The sequence below is a fragment of the Sprattus sprattus genome (genome assembly GCF_963457725.1).
Source record: "Sprattus sprattus genome assembly, chromosome: 3".
In the NCBI taxonomy this organism is placed as follows: Eukaryota; Metazoa; Chordata; class Actinopteri; order Clupeiformes; family Clupeidae; genus Sprattus; species Sprattus sprattus.
Window position 1 is genome coordinate 4538626 of NC_137922.1, and position 22851 is coordinate 4561476.

At 40.4% G+C, this 22851-nt stretch overlaps 1 protein-coding gene across 2 annotated transcripts in view; it reads right to left on the minus strand.

Annotated features, from left to right (window-relative positions):
• The window catches only part of rasa3 (RAS p21 protein activator 3), a 61245-nt gene that overhangs the window by 28130 nt on the left and 10264 nt on the right, over positions 1 to 22851 (minus strand). For both annotated transcript variants that reach the window (XM_080833860.1, XM_080833859.1), the window contains exons 2-6: positions 13420 to 13537; positions 10070 to 10173; positions 3327 to 3421; positions 1944 to 2020; positions 170 to 250 (exon numbers count right to left, since the gene is read on the minus strand). In XM_080833860.1, the coding sequence (XP_080689986.1) occupies positions 170 to 250; positions 1944 to 2020; positions 3327 to 3421; positions 10070 to 10173; positions 13420 to 13537 (475 nt within the window). The remainder of the gene's footprint in view (positions 1 to 169; positions 251 to 1943; positions 2021 to 3326; positions 3422 to 10069; positions 10174 to 13419; positions 13538 to 22851) is intronic.

The window sequence follows — 22851 nt, forward strand, 5'->3', positions numbered from 1 at the left end:
AGCACACACACACACCACACACACACAGCACACACAGCACACACACACACACACAAACACAGCACACACACACACACACACACACACACACACACACACACACACAGTTAAAGTGCAACAGGGATGTCTAAGGCTGCCTCTAAGGAGCTGTGGCAGGGCTGCCTCTCACCTGGAGGGCCCAAGCAAGGACACAGCAGCATAAGGATCACACTGTCCATTGACGATGGGTAGGCCGTGGCACTCCAGTACCCTGTGATACAACACACAGCACACACACACAGCACACACACACAGCACAAACACATAACACACACACAGCACACACACACAGCACACACACACAGCACAAACACATAGCACACACACACAGCACACACACACAGCACAAACACATAGCACACACACACAGCACACACACACAGCACACACACACAGCACAAACACATAGCACACACACACGGCACACACACACGGCACACACACACGGCACACACACACGGCACAAACACACACACACACACACACGGCACAAACACACACACACACACATGGCACAAACACACGGCACACACACACGGCACACACACACGGCACACACACACACACACACACACACACACACACACACACACACACACACAGCACAAACACACAGCACACACACACACAGCACACACACACACGGCACACACACACAGCACACACACACACAGCACACACACACAGCACACACACACACAGCGCACACACACAGCACACACACACAGCACACACAAACACAGCACACACACACACAGCACACACACACACACACACACAGCACAGACACACACAGCACACAGCACAGAAACAGCACACACACACACACAGCACACACACACAGCACACACAGCACACACAGCACACACACACAGCACACAAAAAGATAATTAAACGGCAGTTCTTCAAGACAGTGGTTTCTCAATCACATTATGTCATACAGATGAAAATAAATAGTGTGTGTTAAAATAGCACATCTGTCTAGATAACTGCTCCTGCACAAAGCAATATGAAATATGGACTATTATCTGCCTTCCTAATTCCATGGGGGAAGCAGTTTTACTCTGAAGTCATACAACTGCACACATTCCTCCAGTTCCTGATCATTAACACCAGTGGCTGAGAGGCATGTAATGGATAGCTGTATACTAACTGTGGTCTACCTCCTGTGACAGTCTGCATTCATGGCAAAGTTCAGACAGTCACAGTTTTTGCCTGCCGGTGTCATTCAGATCCTACAATATACAGTGGCTGAATTTTTTTTTCCCAACCTAGTGGATAACAAAGCTCCAAAAGATCGCTGCCAATGGCATAATGCTCAAAGCCCCTATTCTAGGAAATATTGAAGATTTTATTTATTTACAGTTTTTAGTTATGCATAGTTTAGTATGCACATTCAGGGCCCTAATATGAAAGATCCGAGAGGTCTGTAAAATATAGTGGGAAAGTAAGTGAAGAGGTGAGTAGTGATTTGTAGCCTACGTGTATTCTCCCTTTGACCTAAGTCTGTGTGAAACTTGTGCGTGTTCCAATGCACTATGAACGGCCCGTTGTCATGACGGAGCTGCCAAAGGCTTTTGTGGCGCAGTTGAAGTCGGTTGTGCATTCTCTGTCAAATTATGAGGCTTCTGAGGGAGAACATTTGACACAAATGAGATAAACTGTAGTGCAATGGCATTTGGGTTTTATGTTTTTTTTATAGGCACAATCTTATAACTTTTTGATCGCACTTTGTATATTTATTAGTGGTGGGGTCTGTCATCAGAACTTTGAGGAGACGAAACCTTTTACCATTACCCCATTGCCTTTCCCTATACCTGTACATCCCTCCAGCAGATAACATATTACTGTAAGAGTAGCCAAGACGATTCAATCTCTTCATATATTTAGCTTATCTCACTCACCGTGTGGCCAGTTTGTGACAGACAGCCCCGCTGTCTGTGATGACCTCACTGAGACGCAACTCAAGGTGAACTTTTCCCTGGAAAAACAAACAAACACAAAAACATCACTGCCACTGTACCATACACACACAGCACTTCCTTATTCAAAAACATCACTGCCACTGTACCATACACACACAGCACTTCCTTATTCAAAAACATTACTGCCACTGTACCATACACATACAGTACTTCTTTATTCTTAGAAGCAGATCTCACACCTCCAATGTGTGTAGAGAACATATAGACAAGGGCTGAAATGTTAATAATTCACACTTTCATTAATTTTTGTGGTCTTTGCTTCTCTTCTATTTGATTTAAATATTCTACCTGGCAATTATATAAATATATAAATATGTGTGTGTGCAAAGTAACTCCTTATAATTAACACTCTTTGAATCGCTACACTCAGAAGTATTTATCACAAAGTTGTTCAAAGTGGATTTGATTAAATTAAATACTTTGATTAAATACGCAAACTGGTTTACAAAGTTTGAAATGATTGTTTTTAAATGAACTGTGTGCTCCTCTTTTCTGTGTAAATAACTTGCTGTTGAACCAGACATATGAGAATGACCTAAATACAAAATGGCTCTCCTCTGTCTTGCCTGAAGGAGACTTTTGGTATCCTGTCCTTGTGACTTTGATGCTTTGTTTGTGGTCTATACACTCTCTGTTTGTTGAGGTTCTGCTCTGCTTCACGGAACACACACACATACAGGGGAGAGTGCTCGTTGTTAGGCCTCACTGACATGGCATTACCGACAAGGCATCAAATTGCTCAAGAAGGAGAGAGTTGGTGGGTGTTTGTGTCTAGGTGTTGTGTTGTGTGGTGTGGTGTTGTGTGAGAGTTGGTGGGTGTTTGTGTCTATGTGTTGTGTGGTGTGGTGGTGTGGTGTGGTGTGGTGTGGTGTGGTGTGGTGTGGTGTGGTGTGGTGTGCTGTGGTGTGGTGTGGTGTGGTGTGAGAGTTGGTGTTTGTTTGTGTCTATGCGTTGTGTTGTGTGGTGTGGTGTGGTGTGGTGTGCTGTGGTGTGCTGTGGTGTGGTGTGGTGTGAGAGTTGGTGTTTGTTTGTGTCTATGCGTTGTGTTGTGTGGTGTGGTGTGGTGTGGTGAAAGAGTTGGTGGGTGTTTGTGTCTTTGTGCTGTGTTGTGTGGTATGGTGTGAGGGTTGGTGGTTGTTTGTGTCTATGTCATGTGTAGTGTGGTGTGGTGTGGTGTGGTGCGGTGCGTTGCGTTGCGTTGCGTTGCGTTGCGTTGCGTTGCGTTGCGTTGCGTTGCGCTGCGCTGCGCTGCGCTGCGGTGTGGTGCGGTGCGGTGTGGTGCGGTGCGGTGTTGGGATTCACCTGAACTTCCGAGTCAGCACTGACTGGTTGCAGAGGGAACCAGGTGTCTTTTCCATGGTATTTCTGTAGGTCCTCTTTCTTCACCGCAACCTTACCTGTAATGAGACAGACAGAATGGATTAGAACATTACAAATTAAACTTGGAATTGAAATTGTGTTAACTTACGTATATGGTGTTTGTGTGTGTAAATATGAATTCTAATATACTTCACATAAAGACAATAGTCACAAGAAATGATTTTAAAATATTTTTGTAAGTCTATGTTTGTATGTGTGCGTGTGTGTCTGTGTGAATGAAAGCTCCCATCTAGTTCAGTGAATACGAAAAACCAGGACGATTGACCAATAATAGATTGGCATTTGCTTCATTACACCAAAGAAGACAGAAAGACAGAGAGACAAAAGGACAGAAAGAGACAGAGACACCAAAGAAGACAGAAAGAGAGAGAGAGACACCAAAGAAGACAGAAAGAGAGAGAGAGACACCAAAGAAGACAGAAAGACAGAGAGACAAAAGTTTCTTGCAAAATAATGTCATGTCCTTCTACCCCTATCGCACTGAGATTTACTCAACATGTGTACACGCACGTCCAAGCACGTCCACACACACACCCACACACACACACACACATGCACATACTGTACACACACGCACGTACACACACACACACACACACACGCGCACGTACACACACACACACGCGCGCAGGTACACACACACGCACATACACACACACACACAACTCATCCTACATTTGATGTCCAGAAAAACACTTTTAAACACTTTTAAATTATACTAATTTTACGACGAATAAAACTCAAAAAGTTAGCTAGATTTTTTTCACGTTTCTCTTACTTCAGTCCTTCCACAGTTCCCCAATGGAATTTGTTGCCTTTCTTATGCAGACGTTGACCTTACTCATCAGATAACTGAACCCTTTTGAAAGAGTGACAGAGTAGCCAGGAGCAGCACACAGCAAAAGCACACAGCTATTTTGTACTTTTACAGGCCTTAGCTCTATTTGGCATAGTTTTACTACCTTCACTTCTAAACTATTGGTGAATATAAGACATTCCATGCCATTATTCTTTTCAAGAAAATCATGTCTATCCAGATCTGCCATAATTTGATAAAGTTTCATATTATCCTTCATATTAATGACAAATTATTGGTCTATTTAAATTGTGAGAAATTAGATAAGATTCTTATTTAAAGTGTTCTGTCTCTGTCACCACACATGCGCACTGTCTCCCTCCTTGCTTACCTTACCCTTCTTTGCAATGGACGAATTCAAGCAAGTGTCTGCGATGGCACCATGTTGTGGTGACCAGAAACTAAATGTAAGAGTGACTACTACCTCTGTGCAACGTTAACTAAAGCTTATTGTACAACAATATACACTTTTTGAGGTATGGTTGTATAGGCAAGTAGTTGTGGTACCATCCTCAAATTCATTTTGATAGCGCATGAGTATGTGAAGGACAGATAACCACCTGTGTCTTTCCCACTAGCCATCCAGGATATGCCCTATGTAGTTCTGTGTACCGGGCTGGAATACCCTGCAAAAATGGAAGAAAAGCTTTCACAGCATGACATTGCCAGCTATACTGCCAAAAGACACATGTTAGTGTGTTGGCAAGCTTCTATCAGTGTCAACTGGGCTGATGGTGGTGTTTGCAAGGTTTTTGCATGCATTTTAGGTAGTTATCTTGCTAGTTTTGGAAAAGAACTCCTTATTGCTGCTTTTTATTGGAAAAACAATTAATGTTGCCTTATAGTCAGCTAATAAATTATGTTGTTAGCTAAAATGGTTGCAAACATATTAGGACCATCTCTGTGCTATTTAGCTAGCAAGCCATATCAGGGGAAAAAAACTCTAGACCAGAAACCTATTCAGCTATCACCACTGCCATATAACAACAAAGTATAACTTATTAAAATTTGACAGTTTCTTACACTTTTTAGATGCCTGTCTCATTTTTTTAATAATACATGGGCTGGCACCTCCACCATTAAATTAGTTTATAAAGCTGAAGGATGGCAATGGCTTGGCAACTAGGGCAGTCACCAGGGGAGACTGTTATACAGTATAGACACAGTACGTTTGGACAGACAGTCTTCTCAGTACCAACCTCTAATTCTTGGAAAACCCTCCCTACTGATGTGAGGGAGTGTGCCAGTATTTCAGTGTTTAAAAACAAACTTAAGAAATGGATACAAAATAACCAAACCTGCAACCATTATTAGGCCACTGCATTACTTAATGGTAACTTATTTTCATGTCAAACACCTTGTCTGTCTGGTTTTTACAATTTGTTATCTTAACTGCACTGGTTTGTCACACTGTTGTTTACTTTGTATGTCTGTCTGGTTTTTACAATTCGTTTTCTTAACTGCACTGTTTTGTCAAACTGTTGCTTACCTTTTTTTATTATTTCTTTTAGTTATATCCTTTTTTATTATTATTTATTTATTTTATGTCCATATCTCTCTGTCATGCCATGCCAAGGTTCAACAGATGAAAAATAGCTAACCTAATTCCGGTGCATTTACATTTTCTGGGAAATGTTTATCAATGTACACTGTCCCTTTTCAAATAAACGCATAAATAAGAACACCCACACTAGATGTATAGCAAGACTGCAAAATAGCAAAAGTACCTTTACAGGGAGATTGTGAACCAGAGTTTTTCAGGATTCTCAGTGTACTTGTGAATGCTAACACAGTGTCTTTCATCTTTCCTCGTGGTATATTGAGCATGGCTGTGGTTTCTGAAATGTGCACAATTTAAATTATTGAACCAGAGGACCTTAATGATCATCATCCTGTCATTTTACATACAGTGCCACTTGAAAGTATGTGAACCCCTTGAGCACTTAAGCGTTTTCTGTTGTTCTACCATGATTTTTCATTTTTTTATCACCAATTTTCCATAGATGAAATGTCAGGTTTATGTTTATCATTTGCATGTACTTGTTTAGAGGAAATTGTTTGAGAAGCTGAAAAACTACATGAAACATGGAATTAGTCCATTTCAAAAGTAAGTGAACCCGCAGCTGAATTGATAAAGTCAAGCAGGTAACAGATTCAGTGAAACTTATTTCGGTGAATAATTAGTCAATTGAGCAAACCGATCATCTGAGACATCCTTAGGGAAAGGTTTGGGCAACACAGATTAAAAGAGAGAGGAAACCAACCAAACTACTGTAGTGCCAAGGTGTACCCACACAGATCAACAATGCCGAGAGGAAACAAGATATCCGAGAACATCAGGAATAAGGTACTGACAGCCCATCAGTCTTGGGAAAGCTATAAGACCATCTCCAAAAGATTCCAGCTCCATCCATCCATCCAAGACAAATCATTTTGAAATGGAGGGCATTCAACATGACCGCATCTCTGCCTAGAAGTGGACGCCCATCAAGACCATCACCAAGAAGCACCAGAAGAAGAATAAATCAGGTAAAAGTCAACCCACACATCACCTCTAAAGAGTTTCGGACCTCTCTGGCAGCATCTGGGGTAAATGTGCATGGGTCTACAATCAGACGAAAATTGTTGGTTTTGATCGTGACAAAATAATTCTATCTCGGACTCATCTGTTTAAAGAAGGGACTTCCAGAAGGCCTTTGGTTTATCCAAGTGCTCTCGGGCAAAGTTGAAACGGGCAGTTTTGTTCTTTCTTGAGAGCAGAGGCTTCCTTCTAGCAACTCGATCATGAATGTCATGTCTATTCAATTTTCGTCTGATTGTAGACCCATGTACATTTACCCCAGATGCTGCCAGAGAGGTCTGAAACTCTTTAGAGGTGATGTGTGGGTTGACTTTTACCTGATTTATTCTTCTTCTGGTGCTTCTTGGTGATGGTCTTGATGGGCGTCCACTTCTAGGCAGAGATGCGGTCATGTTGAATGCCCTCCATTTCAAAATTATTTGTCTTGGATGGATGGATGGAGCTGGAATCTTTTGGAGATGGTCTTATAGCTTTCCCAAGACTGATGGGCTGTCAGAACCTTCTTCCTGATGTTCTCGGATATCTCGTTTCCTTTCGGCATTGTTGATCTGTGTGGGTAAACCTTGGCACTACAGTAGTTTGGTTGGTTTCCTCCCTCTTTTAATCTGTGTTGCCCAAACCTTTCCCTAAGGATGTCTCAGATGATCGGTTTGCTTAATTGACTAATTAAGCACCCAAATAAGTTTCACTGAATCTGTTACCTGCTTGACTTTACCAATTCACCTGGGGGTTCACTTACTTTTGAAATGGACTAATTCCATGTTTCATGTAGTCTTTTGGCTACTCAAACAATTCCCTCTAAAAAAAGTACATGCAAATGATAAACATAAACCTGACATTCCTTCTATGGAAAATTGGTGATGAAAAAAATGAAAAATCATGGTAAAACAACAGAAAACTCCTAAGTGGTCAAGGGGTTCACATACTTTAAAGTGGCACTGTAGTTCAGGGAAAAGCTATGATCTCCTTAAAGAGGTTTTATAAACATTTATAAAAGGTGGTCGTCACGTCAGTATAGTTATTGTGAAATGTGGCATTTCAGTAGTTGGCTTTGACTTAACTGTGTTTGTCCTTTTGTTGTCACAGAACCTCCTGTTCAGTGTTGTGCTGGATCCTCATAACATAAAAGGACTCAATAATGAAACCAGACTGACACTGAAACTGGACTTTGTGATTCAGTTCGAGTTGATGTCTGCTGCGTTTATTGAGAAGCATCCATGTCTTAAGGATCCAAGCTGGAGAACGTGTTAATATAGCTGGACCTCGAGCATCACATTTAAGCTTGGGAATTACCACCAGAAACGACAACTGATGGATTGCAGTGAATTCTGTGTAAACCAGAAAAGACTTCCAGAAGATTCCAGGCATTGTTTGAAGAAAGCAAGAGAATGTGAAGTGGACTTTCTCCCTGACATTCCAGCAGGGCAGACTGATGCGTCTCTACCAAGTGAAATAGATCCTCCACAGTAAGAAATGAAGAAGAAACATCCCAACCTGGCATTCATCCATTCCAAAATGGAACTGATATTTGCACTTTGAAGGAAGGAGATAGTGAATAAAGATCTCCTGGTGGCCGGCCTACACAATGTCCGGCATTGTTAATGGAAGAGCAGGTAAGTGCATAGATTTGAAATGACCTAGCAGAAGCTCATTCTGAAGTACTGTATCTTTGAGTCCACTTAAATGGTGTGTGTGTGTCTGATAACAGGTCTGTGCAGAGTTTGACCGAATCACAGGACTTCCTCTCAGGGCGGACTGGACAACTGGACAAACTGGATAACTGTATAAGTGGGTCTCTATACCTTTAACAGTTGGGCATGGTGACATGACACCATATATGTAAATACATTTGAATTATTTGACAGTTTAAATACATAGTTGAAGGCAAAGTGAATAACAAGACCATTTGGCTTTGTCAGTATCTGTACCTTGTTGTTGTTGTTTAAATGTTTACCATATCTCATTTTTATTTAGTTGTTGAGTTATTACACCCGTCCGTCCCCACATTGCTATATTTGTAGCATACACTTGCAGAAGTCAATGTCTCTCCTACTGAGACAAAAACAATCCCAGTGATCCATATATTGTACCTTGTTCAATGCCTTGTTGTATAAAAATGTCCTAGGCCTAACCTTTCCTCTTTTTACAAAAACAAAATGACGTGTGTGCACAAGACTTATCTAACCATCTTGTGTTCCGCTCCTGTATGGTTAAATATTATTTATTTAGTGCTTTTCTGTGTCTTCCAGACAACCAATGTGATTGAAGACGACAGCTCTGCAAGGCCTGCTTTTCTTCTTGAGGAAGAACACTTATTCCTTTTTAAAGTCTTGCCTGGGAAGAAGATAGCAAACCCAGTCATAACTGAATTGTAATCATCATCATGTTCAAATAACGGTATCACTGTGGTTTCAACAAACCAAATCCTTTATTACTCATTAGCGTGTGGTCATTTATGGCCTTTAAATGATTTACTAACATTAATGTAACTAAACGAAAGAAACACATTAAGATTCCTTATTCTAAGAATTATATTAAGATTCCTTATTCTAAGAATTATATTAAGATTCCTTATTCTAAGAATTATGTTAAGATTCCTAATTCTAATAATTATGTTAAGATTCCTAATTCTAAGAATTATGTTAAGTTTCCTTATTGCCACCACTGTCACTGACCCACTGAAGGGAGCCCATGATTAGTGAGGTGGTTGAAGCCATTCTGGACCTTTTCACTACTATGGCTCTCCTGTTCCGTATCCAAAAGAACTCAGGGACACCTCTGAAATCATTCGAAAGGTTCTTATGCACCTTCATACCAACATTTCTGAAAGGGTGCAATCTCAAAACCATGTGACTGAGGTGCTGGTGTACTGGCCATTGAGTACTTCTGCATTTGGATTCCAAGACAGTGGTTGAGGGGAATATGTACACTGCGTCAGAGTGACTGTGCATGTGTCTCTTAGAGAAGGGCATTCATTCTAACTCTTCTCTGATCTCATTCTTCAAGGGCTTATACATCTTGAGCCAACAAATGTGTCAATATGTACTGTATATGTTTTTTTGTCAAAATTCTGGTATGCTTTACTATCGATTGTCTGTTTTTAAACATGGTAGAATTGATTATATTCAGCCATTCTGTGAATCTTACCAGTCAGAAGCATTCATTGCACAAACAGCGGATACTTTCTTGTTTGAAATAGTTTATGATGGAAATTGCCAACATCCTCACCAATGCTGGAGTCCCTTCTGAAGACATCTCTGTCAAATATGTAGAAAGAAAGGTGCCGGAAGCTTCTTGGTATTTCACAGTAGAAGTCTTCTCCATAGAAAGGGCTGCAAGGAAGAAAGAGAAGGGGGGTTTCATTGGCAGTAAAACAAGAAGAGAAGAATGAGAACAGAGGGAGAATAATAGACAGAGGAGGGCAATGATGCAAACTGGAATAAAAAAAAACTGCTGTTGTTGTAATAATGGCTTCCTGTTACTGAAATGGGAACAAATCAAACTAAAATATTTTGGGCCATTACAAACAGGTACTGGTCTCACTACATCGGTTATCCCCATGTCATGTTTGTGTCAGTGTCACAAATTCAGCGTCCACATTTGGTTAATAATGTTTGGCTGACTAACAATAATGACAAGATGGATCTTCAAGAATTTAATTAAGGAGTTTTACATGTATCCATCTTCATTTTAGAGGAGACAGTCCAATAAAGCAATACAACAGTTTTATGTGTTTGCCACTGAATTCTTCTCAGATTACATTCAAGATTAATTTGATTAAAACCATTGCACTAAAAATACAATGCAAGCCAAGGGTGCACACCTGGAGCGCCTACATTACTGTGCAAAGTGTCTTGACTAGGAACAGTAGGCAAGGCAAGGCAAGGCATGTTCATTTAGCACATTTCATGCACAGAGGCAATTTATTGTGCTTTAGCAAAAAGGAAAAGTGACATAATAATAATAATAATTTAATAATTAATTTAATTTTTAACGCACTTTTCATTCCAAAGAATCTCAGAGTGCCTCCAGAATCTCAGAGACATCCAAAGGATCAAATTAAAACAAAGCAAAAAATATGCAACTAAAAGAAATAAAAAATACATAAAGTACTAATTAAACGTTAGTAATATAAAAGATGAGTGGTATAATGAGCATTAGTAAGGCACAGAAAAGAGAGCAAGTTCTGATGTGGCCTTCAAACATTCTCCTCCCTTTCACCTCCTTTCACCCCGTCAGACAGATTTCCAAACTAGCGCCGCTAAAAAGAAAAGATTGGACAACCAGGTTGTGTTTATCCAAGATGGAGCTTAGCAGAACAATGCAGGCTCATGTTTCACATTGAGCTGAGACTTAGCATAAATGGAGGCGCCGTAGGAATGAAACTTGTACTTGGGGGGCGTCCAAGTACATCAGAACAGTTTGGGGGGGCCTGACTTGCAAAGGTTTGAGAGCCCATCTTAGAGAAATTAAGTTGTCTATCCCTGCAGAACTAAATGGAGTTGTCTATCCCTGCGTAACTAAATGTAGTTGCCTATCCCTGCATAACTACATGAAGTTGCCTATCCCTGCGTAACTAAATGAAGTTGTCTATCCCTGCGTAACTATGTAGTTGTCTATCCCTGCGTAACTAAATTAAGTTGTCTATCCCTGCGTAACTAAATTAAGTTGTCTGTCCCTGCATAACTACATGAAGTTGTCTATCCCTGCGTAACTAAATGTAGTTGTCTATACCTGCATAACTAAATGTAATTGTCTATACCTGCATAACTAAATGTAGTTGTCTATCCCTGCGTAACTAAATGTAGTTGTCTATCCCTGCGTAACTAAATGTAGTTGTCTATCCCTGCATAACTAAATGTAGTTGTCTATACCTGCATAACTAAATGTAGTTGTCTATCCCTGCGTAACTAAATGTAGTTGTCTATCCCTGCGTAACTAAATGTAGTTGTCTATCCCTGCGTAACTACATGAAGTTGTCTATCCCTGCGTAACTAAATGTAGTTGTCTATACCTGCATAACTAAATGTAGTTGTCTATCCCTGCATAACTAATGGATACAACTACAGAAGCTTTGTTGTCAGCAGTAGCGCGTTGAAACTGATTACATTCTTACTTTATTTATTTTACTTTCCACTAATGGATTTGGATCCAAATCTGCAGAAGTAATGCTAACAAAGCGTTTTGGTAAAGTCTGTAGTTGGGGACCTGAAATGCTTTGCAGACCATCATATAGGAATTCACTGCAAATACTGGGCTTGGCCATCATATAGGAATCCCCTGCAAAGACTGGGCTTCGCCATCATATAGGAATCCACTGCAAAGACTGGGCTTCGCCATCATATAGGAATTCACTGCAAAGACTGGGCTTGAGCATCATATAGGAATTCCCTGCAAAGACTGGGCTTGACCATCATATAGGAATATTATCGATGAATGCATCTCTCAAAATACATTTGCTTCCTACTCCCATGAAACAGTGTGGAAACATGGGTTGAGGGGAGAGAACAGATTTGATCCCATCTTGTTTTGTTCTCCCTGAAGCGTCAATCTGAGCATCGTACCCCAGAGCCATCGCCTCATCCTGAGTAGTGTTAGTGGATAGGAAATGTAAGTTTGATTGTTTGACACATCATGGTGATCAAATTGTTCTATTTATATGAGGCAGACCAAATCCTCTCTGGATTGTTGTGGTAAAACATGACTGAGAGTAAATGCAGCCATCTTAGGCTGGGGAAGTTCTGTCTGCCCAAACAACATTTCGCCGTAGTAGACTAATAGGGTTGTACTTGTCTCGTTGTGCTATTGCTTTGGGAAAAAAAAAATCATGATTAGTTTTAAGCCAGGTAAAGATAGCGTGCTAGCATGTAAACCATGGATTCCTGTGGTTCTTTTCATCTGAAAATACCTGTGTGTTTAAATGCTACAACCGTTAAAATCCATATAATCACATCAGGCCCAACCATATAACCCACGGCCACGGCCGGATTAACCATATGGGCAACTGGGCAACTGCCCAGGGATATAAACGAGAAAATGCAATAAGTACTGTATGTATAAAAAAAAAACAATCAAGTAAAGTATTTTTCTACTCAAGGACTAAAACACCCCTGTGGATAGGTATGGTTTGTGTTCTGCGGGGTGGGGTTAGGTGGGCACCAGAGTCACTGTTGCCCAGGGGCACCATGAAGTCTTAATACGGGCCTGCCCACGGCCCACCACTGTAGGCTAATGGTATTTGATGAAACCCAACAACTATTGAACTATTGCTGAACTATTGCTAAACAAGCCAGCTCAATGACAACAGCAATTTCCTGCATTGCATTTCCTATGAGTTTATGTTTGAAGATAAGTGATGAAAATGGAAACAAATACTGACATGATAAACTGAAATGCCTTGCAGGACATCACGAAAGAAATGGATGTTGTCACTTAGTTAAGACCTCATCCATTTAAATCAAGCCCACATAATGAATCTCTATGTTTGACAAGTATACAGAACAAGAGGGCTGCTGTGTAGTACTGATTAGCATTGAGATCACTTCTACAAGCTAGCTGCCTAACTGGGACACACTTACCAGAGGGACTTCTCTATGATCTTGGTTCTGAACACTTCTTCCTGGTCCAGGTTCACAGTGCAGTAGCAGTCCCTCATGCGGTTGGGTCCATGGTAGGGTGGAATGTTCTTTGCCTCTCCTAGGAAAAAAAGAGAGGGGAGAAAATGATCAGCGAAGTCGGAAGTCACTTCATTACATCTGGAGGTGTCAAAGGCTTAATTCAGCAAAATACTGACAAAGGAGATAGCTCACTCGACACACCCAGTGAAGTGCTGATGAGGTTGGATCATAGTGACTTGCGGTGTGATAGTTACATTTTTACAGCATTTTATTCCAGCATTACATTACATTTTATCACAGCACGGCTTCCTCTAATGTTTCTGGGAGAAACATTCTTGAAATTAGGTGTTTTGGTAAAGCATCTCGTCACCTGTGTGGCAGTAGATTGTGAGGTGTTTTGGCAAAGCATCTCGTCACCTGTGTTGCAGTGGATTATTAGGTGTTTTGGTAAAGCATTTTAACACCTGTGTGGCAGTAGATTATGAGGTGTTTTGGTAAAGCATCTTAACACCTGTGTGGTAGTGGATTAGGTGTTTTGTTAAAGCATCTCGTCACCTGTTTGGCAGTAGATTGTGAGGTGTTTTGGTAAAGCATCTTAACACCTGTATGGCAGTAGATTGTGAGGTGTTTTGGTAAAGCATCTTAACACCTGTATGGCAGTAGATTGTGAGGTGTTTTGGTAAAGCATCTGAACACCTGTGTGGTAGTGGATTATTAGGTGTTTTGGTAAAGCATCTGAACACCTGTGTGGTAGTGGATTAGGTGTTTTGGTAAAGCATCTTAACACCTGTGTGGCAGTAGATTATGAGGTGTTTTGGTAAAGCATCTGAACACCTGTGTGGTAGTGGATTAGGTGCTTTGGTAAAGCATGTTAACACCTGTGTGGCAGTAGATTATGAGGTGTTTTGGTAAAGCATCTTAACACCTGTGTGGTAGTGGATTAGGTGTTTTGTTAAAGCATCTCGTCACCTGTTTGGCAGTAGATTGTGAGGTGTTTTGGTAAAGCATCTTAACACCTGTGTGGCAGTAGATTGTGAGGTGTTTTGGTAAAGCATCTTAACACCTGTGTGGCAGTAGATTGTGAGGTGTTTTGGTAAAGCATCTTAACACCTGTTTGGCAGTAGATTGTGAGGTGTTTTGGTAAAGCATCTGAACACCTGTGTGGTAGTGGATTATTAGGTGTTTTGGTAAAGCATCTGAACACCTGTGTGGTAGTGGATTAGGTGTTTTGGTAAAGCATCTTAACACCTGTGTGGCAGTAGATTATGAGGTGTTTTGGTAAAGCATCTGAACACCTGTGTGGTAGTGGATTAGGTGTTTTGGTAAAGCATGTTAACACCTGTGTGGCAGTAGATTATGAGGTGTTTTGGTAAAGCATCTTAACACCTGTTTGGCAGTAGATTGTGAGGTGTTTTGGTAAAGCATCTTAACACCTGTATGGCAGTAGATTGTGAGGTGTTTTGGTAAAGCATCTTAACACCTGTATGGCAGTAGATTGTGAGGTGTTTTGGTAAAGCATCTGAACACCTGTGTGGTAGTGGATTATTAGGTGTTTTGGTAAAGCATCTGAACACCTGTGTGGTAGTGGATTAGGTGTTTTGGTAAAGCATCTTAACACCTGTGTGGCAGTAGATTATGAGGTGTTTTGGTAAAGCATCTGAACACCTGTGTGGTAGTGGATTAGGTGTTTTGGTAAAGCATGTTAACACCTGTGTGGCAGTAGATTATGAGGTGTTTTGGTAAAGCATCTTAACACCTGTGTGGTAGTGGATTAGGTGTTTTGTTAAAGCATCTCGTCACCTGTTTGGCAGTAGATTGTGAGGTGTTTTGGTAAAGCATCTTAACACCTGTGTGGCAGTAGATTGTGAGGTGTTTTGGTAAAGCATCTTAACACCTGTGTGGCAGTAGATTGTGAGGTGTTTTGGTAAAGCATCTTAACACCTGTGTGGTAGTGGATTAGGTGTTTTGGTAAAGCATTTTAACACCAGTGTGGTAGTGGATTAGGGGTTTTGGTAAAGCATCTTAACACCTGTGTGGCAGTAGATTGTGAGGTGTTTTGGTAAAGCATTTTAACACCTGTGTGGCAGTAGATTGTGAGGTGTTTTGGTAAAGCATCTTAACACCTGTGTGGTAGTGGATTAGGTGTTTTGGTAAAGCATCTTAACACCTGTGTGGCAGTAGATTGTGAGGTGTTTTGGTAAAGCATCTTAACACCAGTGTGGTAGTGGATTAGGTGTTTTGGTAAAGCATCTTAACACCTGTGTTGCAGTGGATTATTAGGTGTTTTGGTAAAGCATTTTAACACCTGTGTGGCAGTAGATTGTGAGGTGTTTTGGTAAAGCATCTTAACACCTGTGTGGTAGTGGATTAGGTGTTTTGGTAAAGCATTTTAACACCTGTGTGGCAGTAGATTATGAGGTGTTTTGGTAAAGCATCTTAACACCTGTGTGGTAGTGGATTAGGTGTTTTGGTAAAGCATCTTAACACCTGTGTGGCAGTAGATTGTGAGGTGTTTTGGTAAAGCATCTTAACACCTGTGTGGCAGTAGATTGTGAGGTGTTTTGGTAAAGCATTTTAACACCTGTATGGCAGTAGATTGTGAGGTGTTTTGGTAAAGCATCTTAACACCTGTGTGGTAGTGGATTAGGTGTTTTGGTAAAGCATCTTACACCTGTGTGGCAGTAGATTGTGAGGTGTTTTGGTAAAGCATCTTAACACCTGTATGGTAGTGGATTAGGTGTTTTGGTAAAGCATCTTAACACCTGTATGGCAGTAGATTGTGAGGTGTTTTGGTAAAGCATCTTAACACCTGTGTGGTAGTAGATTGTGAGGTGTTTTGGTAAAGCATCTTAACACCTGTGTGGTAGTGGATTAGGTGTTTTGGTAAAGCATCTTAACACCTGTGTGGCAGTAGATTGTGAGGTGTTTTGGTAAAGCATCTTAACACCTGTGTGGTAGTGGATTAGGTGTTTTGGTAAAGCATCTTACACCTGTGTGGCAGTAGATTGTGAGGTGTTTTGGTAAAGCATCTTAACACCTGTGTGGTAGTGGATTAGGTGTTTTGGTAAAGCATCTTAACACCTGTGTGGCAGTAGATTGTGAGGTGTTTTGGTAAAGCATCTTAACACCTGTGTGGCAGTAGATTGCTCATACCTCAGCCTTTCCCGTATGCCACATGTATTACCCTGAGGGAACGTCAGATCTTACTCTCGCTCGTTTACCCTAGACTGAGAGGGTGCACTCGAGGGGGCATCCCAAATGGACCCTACAGCTCTCGGCCACTGCAGCCTATGACATGTCATAGTAAGGTGCTGTCTGTTCTTAAGCGTACAGCATCTTTTTTTTTCTCTATGAAACAGGTTCCCTCCCTCCACACTTCCTAACAACCTAGTGTGAAATCACTTATTTAAAGCTTTTATTCAACATCAGTGCTTGACCTCATGAATGCTCTACAGCAGGGGTGCCCAATACGTCGATCGCAATCGACTGGTCGATCGCAGGGCCAATGAGAGTAGCTCACAGAACTCCAGGGTTGGTATGGAAATTAAACTCAATCGTAAATGAATTCAACTTGTCATTTAAGTGTGAAACCTAAGTGAAAAAGCCTGTATGACACTGTGTGTTCGTTTTGGTATTGTAAATTTAAAAAAGACACATAATGTGCGTAGTTGGTATATCATTCTGACCCAGACACTTAAAAGGTAGATCACCATTCAGAAAAGTGTGGGCACCCCTGCTCTACAGAATGACGGAGGCACCAATTCCCACAGAAACACTTCAAAATCTTGTGGAAAGCCTTCCAAGAAAAGTAGAAGCCGTTTTAGCTGTAAAAGGGGGACCAACTCCACGTTATAGTATACATATTTGAAAAACAGTCCCTGTTGGTGTAATTGTCAGGCGTCCGAATACCTTTGTATGGCTCCATATAGTGTATCTCAACATTACATCTTAGGACATTTTATATTTTTAATTATTAGTTTGCATGCAATTTGTGAGCATGCAAAAAAACTGATTTCCTAGTGAAGAATCGAGAGAAGAAGTGAACTGGATTGCAAAGTCAGGTAACACGGAATATCCATCTGGTTGGTTAACCTGCCTTCCTTGCCTTGCCAACTGCCATTCTAACAAGACAGTCAGCCCACTTTAGCAGACCCAGAACTATGCAAGGATCCCATATGTGGGTATGCCATCATCTCACAACTCCTTCACCACCCCCACCTGTCAGTGGATCACAAACTCTCTGACACGCAGCCAACAGGAGGCGAGGCTCCATGTATTCCCATCTAGCCCCTGTGCAAGCAGCAGTGTCTCTCCCAGGGACATGTACACAGTGTATATATGGCTTGTGCAAGCTGTGGGAGTTCCACTTGCTACCGGAGCAGCTGACCCAGTTCAGCTGTCATTGAGCCCTGTGAACAACTATAACTCTTGAGTGTTTACCACCGCCTGTACATATGTAAGGGATAACGGCCGACGAGCTGTGCAGTTCTACGAAGTTAATGGACGCTGTGGGGCAAAGAACACCACGACGCGGAGCTACTTCGTAGAACTGCACAGCTCGGAGGCCGTTATCCCGCTTATCTCCCGTTTACAGCATCCAAAAATGTTTTTATTATTAGTATTATTATTATTTAGAATTTCCTTTATCTTTAGGAAATTTAATATGCATAATAACCTGATGAATTCTTGATTTGAAGCCTAGTGCTCCCGTTAGAGAAAGTAGTGACTGGAACCGGCTGTTTTTCAAAAAACAAAACGTTACGTTGGTTGTCAATGGTAACCATTCAAGAGCATTGATATGGAACGGCGATTTAACTTTTCTACTGGGACTACGTCCAAGGTGTGCGGTTCCACGAACTTAATGTACACCCCATTAGCCAATCAGAAAACAGTATTTCGTTCCAGAGGGAGATAAGCTAAATGATTGTATACTGTACTGTATATTAACATTTCACACCATCTTTTCTTTTATCAGTCTTAGGAATCAGAGAACTGTGTTTGCATGTTTGTGGATCTTGTGTGGGCAGGGAAAACTAGGCTTTCTTTAATCTGCTGACCACTGTCACTCTGAGCTTACAAACCCCAACATTGCAGAGGACGTCCATATCTTCACCATCAAAAGTCACCTGGGGGGGGGGGGGGTATTTCAGAAAGCGGGTTTAACCAAACTCTGAGCGTGAACCCTGAAGTCTGAGTTGGTGAACCAGCTGATCTCAGTTCAATCAACTCTGACTACACTCTTAGTTAAGTGTGAGCCTGATGACTACTGGAGTTCAAACCCCTGTAAAGCTGGTCACCCATGTCATCAGACAATTATTAATTAAAAGTAAAAGTATTTCTATTCGTCTGTGGTATAAAATTACTTAAAACCCTAATAGAGCAAACATTTAATTTTACAGCACAAACCAGCAAAAAATTAACTGCAATCCTTTTATTAATTTGCTGTAGGGGTACATTTGAATGTAGTCTATTCTTTGAACCTGAAACCACACTTTCCTCTAATATTAGGGAGGTAAAAAAGTATCACTAAAGCAGCAATAAGAAGTTCTGTTCTACAACTAGCAAGCTAACCTACCTAAAGGGCATGCAAAAACCTTGCAAAAACCACCAACAGCCCAGTTGACATTAATAGAAACTTGCCAACACACTAACTGGTGTATTTTGGCAGTAGAGCTGGCAATGTCTTGCTGTGAAAGCTTTTCTTTCATTTTTGCAGGGTGTTCCAGCCCGGAACACAGAACTACATAGGGCATATCCTGGATGGCTGGTGTTCAAGACACAGGTGTTTATCTGTCCTTCACATGACCATATGCTATCAAAATTAATTTGATGATTGAACCAAAACTAGTTGCCAATGGAACCTTACCTCAAAAAGTGTAAAATTGTTGCATAGTGTTACTTTATGTACATTTTTATTTTAACTTAAAAAATGGTAATGTTCGATTAAATCGTCATCCAGGAATGTATTCGGGATCTCAAAATCCTCTCCTGACCTAAGGCTATGCAAATGAATGTGGCTTCAACATCAACGCGTAAACGGGGAAAGGACACGTCATGTCCAATAGCTGCTCAACGGGACGGAGGAGGTATGGAGATAAGGACTGTAAGGGATCATAAAGAATGGATGTTGCAAGGCATGAACATTTGATTGACCTGGTTCTGAAAGATAAATAGGCCAACGGATAAAATCCAATAAAAAAAGACAAAAATACTTGTATAAATATATTTTGGGGTAGGTGAACTTGGATAGTACTGTTAGACATTGTTCTAGTGAGTAAGAGGTTTGGGCTTAAAACGCAAATGTGACAAGAACCGTACAGATGAACCTTGAGTGGGGTCACCTTTCTAAAATTAGTTTTTGTAAGGTGCTGTTAGAAAGCACTGTGCCATTGTTCCTTCTCAGCGTGGATCTGTGATCTTTGGATTATGTTTTATTCCCTTTGGCTTATGGATTCAGATCAATAAAAGCATTGAGATATGAGTGTGAGAGAAACTTCATTCAGTTTCATTGAGAGAAAGGTAAATCCACCAAAGAGATCCACACACTTTTCCTTACTTTTTTTACACATCACACAACCCACCATTGATGTATTGGCAATCATATGACAGACACAAAGCAGAAGGCATTATATGTCACTGTCTTGAGACTCACTGCATAGAGTCAGAGAGCATTTCCTTAGACCTTCTTAATGGTCAATGAAATGGTGACCTTCCCATTCTCCCCCACAAAGGCAGGGGAAACCAACTGCCAATGCTGTGCCAAAGAAAGAGGGAGAGGAAGGGAAAGAGAATGAGAAAGAGAAATAGACATAACAGGAAATGAGATAGTACAAAAGGAATTCCAACTTTATCCAAGACGTAGTTTTGAAGATACTGAATAAACCAATATGTGGGACAGTGTTTAAAGAGGCTGGAAGAGAGAGTGAAAAAAAAGAACACAAACTTTTTTGTTCTATTTTAAAAACCCACACCTAAACAATGAGGGGTTTAAATGACAACCGCTGTGCATTGAGAGCGGACACTAACTTCATTAATGCTAGCATGTGACCCAATGAGCCCCAACTGCTGTTAAATGGGGATCAGACTCCCAGAGCGAACAGGACTGTTTTGTTCAGCTCTGTGAGATTTTGGGACATGAGAGACTTCTTTGGAGCTAAATTTACAAAGGGGGTTTAGCCTGCATTATTCTGGTCAACATCTTAGCCTTAAACACTCGTTAAACATAGCTTTTACGAGCAGTGATGATGAGTGCAATTTACGATTAACGATCATGACCCGTTTAGCTGTCCATGTCTAACTTGGCTGATCACACAAAGGCCAAGTATTCAAATTAATCACTTTTTGCATGGGCCTTCATTGGCTGAGCCAGACCTGTATGTTACGGCCTTCAGACGCACATGTTGTGCGAGTAAAGCTTTAAGCCTAGACTGCCGTTGAGATATCATCAACATGTCCATAAAAACCAGAGTGAAAATTTCACTTAAAATTATTTTATAAATGGACACCCTTTTATATCTTTACATTAGAAGACAGTGTACTTGAGATCCATAGCTGAAACAATCTTCTGGCAATGATAACATTTTCATCTTCCTACTGTAGGTGCCTGCACCTTGGCTAAAAAGAAATTAGCTAGCTGACTGAATGATAATTGACAGATGTTGTCTTACCTCACACTAGGTAGGCTACAGGCATGCCAAGACCATCCAAACCCAATGCAAGTGGTGAAATAGTCCATTGTAGCATAGTGGAGAAACCCATACATGAGTTCAGAACAGTTCATCGTAGACAGTCTTAGTAGAGGGCTCTCAGCGACAGCTAGCCCAAACTGCACATCTCACCTTAGACAGCAGGAGTGTGTTCAGCATACATATTTCAGGACTGATGTCTAATGTCCACCTAGTTAAATGATGTCTAATGTCAACCTAGTTAAATGATGTCTAATGTCAACCTAGTTAAATGATGTCTAATGTCAACCTAGTTAAATGATGTCTAATGTCAACCTAGTTAAAAGATGTCTAATGTCAACACTACCGGTAGTTAAATGATGTCTAATGTCAACCTAGTTAAATGATGTCTAATGTCAACCTAGTTAAATGATGTCTAATGTCAACCCTACCCCTAGTTAAATGATTTCTAATGTCAACCTAGTTAAATGATGTCTAATGTCAACCTAGTTAAATGATGTCTAATGTCAACCTAGTTAAATGATGTCTAATGTCAACCTAGTTAAATGATGTCTAATGTCAACCTAGTTAAATGATGTCTAATGTCAACCTAGTTAAAAGATGTCTAATGTCAACACTACCGGTAGTTAAATGATGTCTAATGTCAACCTAGTTAAATGATGTCTAATGTCAACCTAGTTAAATGATGTCTAATGTCAACCCTACCCCTAGTTAAATGATTTCTAATGTCAACCTAGTTAAATGATGTCTAATGTCAACCTAGTTAAATGATGTCTAATGTCAACCTAGTTAAATGATGTCTAATGTCAACCTACCGGTAGTTAAATGATGTCTAATGTCAACACTACCCCCAGTTAAATGATGTCTAATGTCAACCTAGTTAAATGATGTCTAATGTCAACCTAGTTAAATGATGTCTAATGTCAACCTAGTTAAATGATGTCTAATGTCAACCTGGTTAAATATCGTCTAATGTCAACCTAGTTAAATGATGTATAATGCCAACCTAGTTAAATGATGTCTAATGTCAACCCTACCCCTAGTTAAATGATGTCTAATGTCAACCTAGTTAAATGATGTCTAATGTCAACCCTACCCCTAGTTAAATGATGTCTAATGTCAACCTAGTTAAATGATGTCTAATGTCAACACTACCCCCAGTTAAATGATGTCTAATGTCAACCTAGTTAAATGATGTCTAATGTCAACCTAGTTAAATGATGTCTAATGTCAACCTAGTTAAATGATGTCTAATGTCAACCTAGTTAAATTATGTCTAATGTCAACCTAGTTAAATGATGTATAATGTCAACCCTACCCCTAGTTAAATGATGTCTAATGTCAACCTAGTTAAATGATGTATAATGCCAACCTAGTTAAATGATGTATAATGCCAACCTAGTTAAATGATGTCTAATGTCAACCTAGTTAAATTATGTCTAATGTCAACCTAGTTAAATGATGTATAATGTCAACCCTACCCCTAGTTAAATGATGTCTAATGTCAACCTAGTTAAATGATGTCTAATGTCAACCTAGTTAAATGATGTCTAATGCCAACCTAGTTAAATGATGTATAATGCCAACCTAGTTAAATGATGTATAATGCCAACCTAGTTAAATGATGTCTAATGTCAACCTAGTTAAATGATGTCTAATGTCAACCTAGTTAAATGATGTCTAATGCCAACCTAGTTAAATGATGTAT